The sequence below is a fragment of the Silene latifolia genome, chromosome 1, assembly GCF_048544455.1.
Source record: "Silene latifolia isolate original U9 population chromosome 1, ASM4854445v1, whole genome shotgun sequence".
Lineage (NCBI taxonomy): Eukaryota > Viridiplantae > Streptophyta > Magnoliopsida > Caryophyllales > Caryophyllaceae > Silene > Silene latifolia.
In genome coordinates, this window is record NC_133526.1 from 166,638,241 (window position 1) to 166,648,069 (window position 9,829).

Here is a 9,829-nt window from a genome sequence, read left to right on the forward strand (position 1 = left end):
ATAGTCTCAGACGGTCTTGGGTGCAACGATTAGGAGGAAATCTATTTTGATTTCTGTTCTTAGGCCGAATTCATCAAGGACCCGAGGTTGATTCTTTGTTCTTTATCGTTTCTCTATTGTTTTTCGTTTATGACCATAAATCGCATGTTAAACTTACGTTATAGTCCTAAAATTTAAGGGTTTTATACGGATATTACCCCACAATGACTCCCCATGACTGTCCCATAGCTAAACATCTGCATTACCTGTCACAATCTGCTCACCATCCCCGAATGGATCACCGCAGGTTTTACAAAACAACAACAACGGGGTCAGTACCGTTCAATCAAGATAAGACAAACAAATAATGTAACCGGCTGATCATCCTCCACAGTAACCGACTACACACCAAAGTGTGTAGCCCTGCCAGATTACCCATCGCAACAGGTAATCCACTCCGCCAGTGGGTGACCGCAGCCCATCCCCACCAAGTCCATCTCATCAACGAGCGACTAACAATCCCTGTCCCTTAATGTGCACATCCCCTCCCGTGACGGGTTTCACGGAGGGCGAACTAGGGTGTGAAGCCACTCCCGCAAGTGACTTCACCACAATCACACAACACCACAACCGTCATAACACAACCACATCACCACCGTCATCACAACACCCATACTCCGATGATCAGCAGATAACAACAATTACAACACAAGCACAATCTTAAATCAATTAACAGTAACTGAGTAGGGAAACCCTACCTTTTCGCAATCCTCTATGCTTCAATCAATCATACAATATGTATAACAAATACCACATCGTCACCTACAACAATGATAATCAACAATCACATAACGCAAACACTATATGCAAAACCCCATTTCCCCCAAATTCATAATCAAAGACAAACCCTAGAATAATCATCAACAAACATGGGGATAAAGACTTAGCGATGGAGGAATAAAGGATCGAATGCGATTGCTACGATTATCCACACACACAGAGGAGAGATTCGGAGTGATTAGAGCGTCATACCATGATTAGGTTTTATAAATTATGTTTAGGAAACTGCTTAACGAAATATATATCGTTCTAATTACTTCCGAATCAAACCGCTGAAATATTACTCGCCAAACCGGATACTCGGTCGAGTATAGAGTATACTCGGCCGAGTATCCTCTACTCGGTCGAGTATTCATCATACTCAGCCGAGTATTCCTCGGCAGAAGCTAAACAGAACATACACTTAGCACTACTCAGCCGAGTAGGCTCTACTCGGTCGAGTACTTAGCTTAATAAAATCCGTAGTATTACAGTCTTCCCCCCTTAAAAAGAACTTCGTCCCCGAAGTTCCAACCCAACCTATAAAACCTGGACACCTAACACTAAGTCCACCAACCACTCTTACTTCCACAACACGGCTCACGATAACATCTCAACTGCAACATAGCCTCCAAATACTAACTCCATAATATTATCGAATAACCACAATATAATGTTGCCAACCTTGTCTCACTTCCATAACACTCACTAGCAACTCAATACCAAGAAAATCCACAAAATAAGATCAACCATCAAGACAGAATGTTACATTCTACCACCCTTAAAATGAACTTCGTCCTCGAAGTTTACTCACAAACATAAACATCCTCACACAATCCGTTACTCACACTCCTAAACATCATACTACTACGAGCACTGCCATTACACTACAACAAATAAGGTAATTGGCGACCATATAAGGCGACTGAGAACAGTCGCCATTAAGAATAAAGCGACTAAGACCCGTCGCCCGCACTTCGTAGCTGGGTTTGGTCGCTTTTAGCGACAGCGTTAAATCGCCAATTTTGGCGACTGAATTTTTTTAAATCGGGCGACCAAAATTCGTCGCCAAATTGGCGACTGTCATGAGTCGCTAAAAAGGCGACTGCTATTAGTCGCTTTCCTAAAATCCACGTCATCTCCATATTTTTTAAAAAGGCGACGGATTTTGGTCGCCATTTTGGCGACAGATGTTGGTCGCCATTTTGGCGACAGCTTTTGGTCGCCAAAACCACTGTTCCCCGTCGCCAATGCCCATAAAATTAATTCATGATCAGAGACTTAGCGACGGTTTCCCGTCGCCAAATGCCCGAGATCCGTCGCCAAATTTACATTTTTTTTAGCGTAAAAATCGTTTTTGACCTAGCCAAATACGTAAAAACCTCGCAAATAAACCAACATTTCCAAAGAGAGAACACATGGGAAGCCAACACAACCAAACTTGATAAAGAAAATCATGTTCCATACACACAACTACGAGTTCTACGAGTTTTGGTCATCTAACATTATCCGGGAATAACATGTTTTCTAAAAAACTACATAACAGGGAAACTTGCTCCCGTTCCACTACCACCTCCATGATTAGGATCTCTAGGATCCTTTGGTTGCGGGCGCCACCCAGTGTTGCAATTGGCGAAGAAGGAGTTCATCCGTTCCATTTCCTCCTTTATCCTCCGAATTTCAAAGATCTCTCTCGGCATCCCGCCTCTCCCTCTCGGCATCCCGCCTCTCCCCGCGGCTAATTGAGCTTGGAGCACACTCACGACACTTGGGGTATAAGGTTGTTGTTGGGAGGAAATTGACCCTCTTCTTCTTGTAGGAGGGTAGAAAATCTCCTTTGCCGACCCGGCTCCATACACATCTCCTCTTTGGAACCCCTCAACAAGATCAAACCATAGCTCATTGTCATCAATTTCCGGGTTGTTCTTCCTACGGACAAGGAATTGTTCCTAAAAAATTGATAAAACATTAATGGTTAGAGGTTACTTATCTAAAAATTGATAAAACATATACTTTAAAAAGCTAAGAAATTTTTATTTTTTGACACTTACATATAACTGTTGATCTTTTTCCTTCGCGAAGATCAACTTGCCCTTGCTTGTCTTCTTTGCGTGAGTGTCAACAAAGAGATCAACAATCGTGGGTACCTTACCCTTATTCTTCTTGGTCTTCCGGAAAAAAAACAAGGAAATTGTTACTCAAACATGATAATTAATGAGACTAATTAAATTAGAAGACTATTAAATTAAAAGCTAAGACAAATAACTTACATCTAACACCACACGATCATGAAAAGATTGAGACCCTCCATAATGAGTAGGCTCAACTTCCGCATCCTTATCTCCTCCTTTCCTGTTGATCTTGTTCCGGGCCGATGCTTCCTTGAACTCAGGACTGTTCCGGTACTTGGTATATTCCTCATATGACGAACCTGTAATCAATAAAATAACAATTATTAATTAATATATTTTCAAAATATGTAATGAATTTTAACTAATTACGGGTATTAAAAGAAACTAAATACCTTTCATGAAAGATGACGCCTTCTTCCTCTTAGACACCTTATACATGTTGTCCCTTAGCCTCTTCTTGCCAATGTCATTATACCTTTGCCAAACTAGGCGCTCAAGGTTGGTTGGCCAATAGAACACACGCTACAAAAAGTAAACACATAGATGAGAAACAAATTAATAATAAGGTAAAAAGAATAAATAAATTATATTTAATAATATATATTTTATAAATAGATACCCGGAAGTTGTTGAACCACATCTCCTTATCTTCATCACTAGCGTTACTCCAACAAGTAACGCCGTGTGTCATGTTCTCTTGGGTGCTATTAGTCACACCACGAACAACTGTTTGACTTCTAAACCTGAAATCAAACATGTTAAAAACATAATTATATAGGAAAAAAATAATGTATAATTAACATATGTCTAAAAAAAGTCATTTATTACTAAATAAAAAAATTACAAAATAGAATGAATAAAAAATTACCAAAGACCATTCGGATCAAGGATCATCCTGTTGTCAGTATGTCGGGGTATAGCAACCTCCTCCTCCTCCTCACTCACCTCCGTAGTAGAACGGTCAACGTCCTCCTCCTGCTCTCGGGAGCTACTACCTCCCTCACTATAGCCTCCGCGCTGCCTACTTCCTCCAGGAGCCATGTGTACTACAATTGAATAAAAAGTGTTAGCAAATATTACAAGATAATTATTATAAGATACAAAAAAATAAAACCTAATAAACAAGTATAAAAGACAAAATAAAACGCTAATAATTGTTTCCAAATTTTGATATGTATACTTTTAATACCTTCTCTTACTCATCATCATCATCATCCTCATCTTCTTCTTCTTCTTCTTCCTCTTCCTCCTCCTCTTCTTCTTCTTCTTCCCCCTCTTCTATCCCATCCCTCTCCTTATCATTCTCTTCTTCTTCCTCTTCTAACTCCTCCTCCGCTTCTATCTCATTTGCATAAATAATTTCATCATGATCAACTGGGGACAAAACTGTTTCTGATACAACCTCTTCTTGGAAAAAAGATGTATCAACTTCTGATCGTGCCTTTGTTTTAAAAACGGCCCACCATTGCTTTTGTTGTCTATCATTGCTTGTGCTCGGAAGAGATGCAAAATAAACTTGATGAGCTTGTTGTGCAAGTATAAATGGGTCATATTGAGAGTAGGTTCGAGTATGATTCACTTCCACGAGTTTGTAACGATCATGGACTCTCGTTCCAGCTACGGAATTATCCCTCCATTGAATCTTGAATAAGACGGTTTTATAACTCCTATCCCGGCCATTGTAGCACAACTCAAAGATATCCTCTAATATGCCATAATAATCATTGCCATCAAGAGAAGAAATAGTAACGCCGTAGTTGCATTTAGCCTTACTTTTGCCATAGTCAAATGTTTGAAACTTAAACCCATTAATTGAATATCGATTCCACGTCACAACCTTTCGAGAAGGACCCAAAGCCAAGCTTCTTATCACATCATCTTGAATATTTAGCTTACATACATGCTTCCGAAACCAGGCTGGAAATTGATCCTCATGCTTATGCCAAACATCCTCTCTGTTCACATTAGGGTGATCTTTAAAGAAATCTGTCACAAATTGAGCTTCATATGGCTCCAAAACCTCACAATTAGATAGCACATAAAGGTGGGCACGGTTATACTCCTTGTCATCCAGAAATCTTGTTCCCCCAACTGATGAACACCCTATTTCATCCTGCATTTGGAAACACTTGGGTATACTTGTGTCTAGTTCATCCGCTTCATCAATATTCAAGTATTTTGCTTTGGTCTCAATATGTTTTTCAAAATAAAGAGAGCAAAAATTGGCAATCTCTTCCGTTAGGTAGGCATTGCATATAGAACCTTCCACACGAGCTTTATTACCAATTTTTTTCTTCACATGATTAAGAAACCTTTCGAAAGGATACATCCACCTATATTGGACGGGTCCACCAACTTTAGCTTCATATGGCAAATGGATAGGTAGATGCTCCATCGAATTGAAAAAAGAAGGCGGAAATATCATCTCAAGTTTACACAAAATTTCTGGTATTTGGTCTTCTAAACGACTCATGTCCTCAACTGATATCGTGGAGGAACATAAATCTCTAAAAAATTGACTTATTTCTGTAACTGCATTCCAAACTGTAGTCGGGAGTAAATTTTTAAAAGCCACGGGTAATAAGCGCTCCATGAAAACATGACAATCATGACTTTTCAACCCTTTCAACTATGTGTTTACTACCTAAGTGACTTGAAAGGTACAAAGACAGTCCCAAAATGGGGACTATTCAAGAATTGCTCCTAATGAGTAATTCTTGAACGGGTACTAGGTCATTATATATTAAACAAGTTGTCAAAATTATAAGGCAAATTTATACAATCCCCTAATCAAATGACATTACTAATTTAACAAATTTATACATCATGCTCATTCCATTCAAGAAAAATGCTAATTAATTTTTTAAAAATGCTAATTAAATCATTCTAACTTAATTAATTTGGTTAATTATACAAGTTGTCAAAAATGCTAATTTCTAACCCTAACTCAAATTAATTAACAAAAATGCTAATTAAATCATTCTAACTTAATTTGGTTAATTATAAGGCAAATTTATACAATCCTAACATTATACTACCTTCATAAAACTATACTACCTTCAACAATACTACTTCAATATTACTAAAACTAAGCATCACTAATCAAATCACATTACTAATTTAACAAAAACCCCAATTTCTACCTTCATAAAACTATACTACCTTATACAATCCCCTAATCAAATCACATTACTAATTTAACAAAAACCCCAATTTCTAACCCTAACTCAAATTAATTAACAAAAATGCTAATTAAATTACAACTACATACAATAATAAGCATCACTAATGTATAAATTACAACTAGATACTAAATAAGCATCACAACTTAAACAAAATATGAAGGATTGAAGTAATTAAATCGATTTGAGTCGAAAACAAACCTTTATTATAAACAAAGGGTCGGTAGGGATGTAGTGTGCGGATGGCGGCGGCGAGTGGTGGCGTCCGGTGGTCGTTGTAGTTGGTGGTGGCGTCGGGTCGTCGGATTTTTGGGCGTTTTTTTTTTTTTTTTTAAGTTGATTGAAGTGAATGAAGGGGACGGGGTGAGAATCTGGCAAAAAAAAAAATATACAGACGATTGGCGACCGTTTTTGGTCGCCAAATTGGCGACGGGTAATGGTCGCCAAATTTGGCGACTGATTTCGGTCGCCAATTTGGATAATATTGCGTCGCCCGTGGATTTCATACGGATTTTTGGATAAAAAGGTATAGTCGCCAAATTGGCGACGGATAGTGGTCGCCCGTTTTTTTTTTTCTGTCGCCAATTTGGCGACTATAGTATGTCTGTCGCCTTTGTCGTGTTTTCTTGTAGTGTTACCTGTAATAAAATCAACCCTAACACAAATCCATCCTTACTCTACACCAACACTCAAACTTTCAATTATACCATAACATGTACAATCATCAAACTCCCTTTGTCGCATCCTACTCCTCTTAAGATAAAAGTTACGTCCTCGTAACTCACTAATACTAGGTCCATTGCCATACCTCCCATAAACCTCATTACCAACGCATGTCAACGATAACCCACTATAACCTCAACACCTCCAACCATTCCTATATCCAGGACTCTCTTTCTCTAACAGTTCTCGTGCCCCCAATTATTCTGTACCCCCATAACATATATCATAAAATCCTCAGTATAACCACTACTCCATCTCTTCTACATTACCACAAAACGACATACTTCTATATACATATACACTCATCTCCACAATCTTATCTCACAATCCTCAAGTGTTACACATACTCGCATTAACTTCTCAAGTTCATCTCTTCTATTACCACAAAACTCACCCTTGACTTGACATGATACTAAGTCCTAAAACTCCGTACTCGCTGTCCCAAGAAAAAGGTGCTACACCACATGTAGTTCCAGATCAATACCACACATGCTCCACAATCTCTTGCCACAACTATGTCCACCAACGTCTCATCTAAAACAAGATCAAAAGTACTCCACAACCCCTCACAATTGTGTCCCATTAACAGCTTATTACTATACCATGAAAAAAACAGAACCATACCCATACCGACACTGGTAAGAAACATCGAGAAACAAAACAACGGTTTATATGCCCCGACCGACACTGACATGAAATAGCAGTAACCAACAACAATCTATGACACCACGAAAATACTCTTATCACCACACGAATTACCGTGCTTAGATCACCACTCGAGACACAACAACCATATCGATAGCTATCACAACTTTTACAATCCCATAACACTGACTGAGCACAACTTCCTTGACCACAAGACTTTCTTAAAACTGCTCTACCAGATCACGACGCAGCATATTAGACGGGATCACCAATACCAACCTTATGAATATTATCCATACCATGACTCTTGAGGCCGGAACCTCACACCATTACTTACAGATATCATACATACACATATAAGTATAACATATGACGCAGGACACACATATAACGACTCGTATCTATCACGCCACACCATTACTCGTGAGGCCCGGACCTCACACAAAGTTTTACACACCTCATGGACCCATAATCGAATCTAACTAGCCAATCCTGATCACGTAAGTTACCACTTGACAATGAATACCTCTCATCCGGACTTAACTCAGGTGCCTTTCATAACATATCCTCCCATACACACAATTATCACCCCTCCGGTAAATGTAGCCATAACATCAGTACTCAACTTCCAGCGAACACCTCATATATCTACATCTTATACTCCCTCACAACCAAACATACTAATAACCTCCACAAAATCAACCTCATTAGAACAACTAACTTCTCTAAACTAACATCATCCTCAACCACTAGTGACAATACTATGACACCAACATCCTTCATGTGACTACTCTCTTACTATCACTTCTTAATATCACAATCCGTTTCATCTCTTTGGTTATCATCCCAAATGACGAACATCAAATCCATCAACAAAATTTACCTCGACATTATTTTCAATTCTATCCTTTATCGCGTCGTAACCTAACCTCCCACCAAAATCTCATATCGCATGAACACTCTACCAGCTTCTTACTCCCTTAATACCTCAAGACCGACAGCTAACATGTCGTCCTGAATTCCTATATAACTATTACCTCACATCCTCTCATAATGCTATCTTGCCTTTCCTTGATTCCTTATTTCCATGTCCCATAACTTTGATCAACGTTCTCCCAATTTACCTCCATCCAGTACTACCACTTAATAATTTATCTTCTTCCTTCTTCTACCTAACTCCTTAATAATCCGATTACCTTCTTGTTACTCCACAACCCAAATTCCATTAATTCATATCAATATCTTATCATTCTTTCTTATCATTTATCCCCTCTCATCTTGCCTCTCTCTCACCCTTGTCACCATCAAGTCTACACACTAACGGTTACTCTTCAATAAGCCGTATCTCCCTGTCGTATCTCTAGGAAACCAAAAATTCATCTCATACCGTTAATTGCCCAAAGAATTACACACTAGGCTCACCTCTTGATATTCCAAATTCCCAAATCAACCACTATCTACTCATCGCGGCATAACTCGATCCCACTATACACCATTCGTTTCCATCTCTCTATAGCGACCTTTTATCACATATATCCTTAAGCAACTCAATCCTAACCGTCTCCCTCCATAAATCCTTACACAACCCAATATGCCACAATTCGTATCCCTCATTTCAATCTTTTATTCTCACGTTTCTTTACACTTACATCACCCTTGCCCATATACACTTACTTTTATATTACTCAACACACGATTATGTTACTCATCATATCACACAAAACATGCTCTTTACCTCAATTAGCCCATCAATCTACTCTTTTCTTGTTCCACTATCCCTCACAACCACATATAACTCATGTCCTTTATATCCAACACCTATCCCTCATAAGCCAGCATTCTCCCTATCATAGCATTTGGTAACTTACGTATCAAGACCGTCGCATATATACAAGAATGCGTTAAGACTCAAAACATACGTGTGCACATACCCCACGACTCAAAACAAATGTAAGAACATAGCCACCGACTCAAAGTTAAGGTGAAAATATTGCCACCGACTCAAAATGGTCGCCCACCGAGGTACCCGGTCGAGTACGTGGCATACTAGGCCGAGTACAGGGTACTCGGTCGAGTAACTATATTACTCGACCGAGTTTTCGACTCCAGAAGCGAACGCAATTATCACAGAGGATTACTCGGTCGAGTATTGGGAATACTCGGCCGAGTAGCCCTTACTCGGCCGAGTATTACTTTCGGTCGAGTACCAACACAGTTCTCAGCATCGTCCAGTTTTCGTAAAACAGTCATATCTCACTCGTTACTTGGTCATTCTGGGCGTGCAACCTATCGTTAGAATCGTAAGAAAACAAGATATCACCTCAACTTGGAATCACAGCAATATCATTC

The 9,829-nt window shown here is 39.1% G+C and overlaps 1 protein-coding gene across 1 annotated transcript; it reads right to left on the reverse strand.

Annotated features, from left to right (window-relative positions):
• Positions 1–1,398: 1,398 nt before the first annotated feature.
• LOC141586845 (uncharacterized) lies at positions 1,399–6,445 on the reverse strand. Its single transcript, XM_074408237.1, has 8 exons — positions 6,314–6,445; positions 3,799–3,976; positions 3,550–3,673; positions 3,323–3,452; positions 3,069–3,229; positions 2,850–2,966; positions 2,525–2,747; positions 1,399–1,436 (listed from the first exon to the last, which is right to left on the reverse strand). The coding sequence occupies exons 2-8, from the start codon at positions 3,969–3,971 to the stop codon at positions 1,399–1,401; spliced, it is 966 nt and encodes a 321-aa protein (XP_074264338.1). The 5' UTR covers positions 3,972–3,976; positions 6,314–6,445.
• Positions 6,446–9,829: the final 3,384 nt, after the last annotated feature.

Excerpts from the sequence above, each read along its gene's own strand:
- LOC141586845 (XM_074408237.1), bottom strand. The coding sequence starts at position 3,971 with ATGGCTCCTGGAGGAAGTAGGCAGCGCGGAGGCTATAGTGAGGGAGGT. Across the intron at positions 3,674-3,798 it reads CTTGATCCGAATGGTCTTTG|GTTTAGAAGTCAAACAGTTG; the intron begins GTAATTTTTTAT and ends GTTTGATTTCAG. Across the intron at positions 2,967-3,068 it reads ATGATCGTGTGGTGTTAGAT|ACCAAGAAGAATAAGGGTAA; the intron begins GTAAGTTATTTG and ends TTTTTCCGGAAG.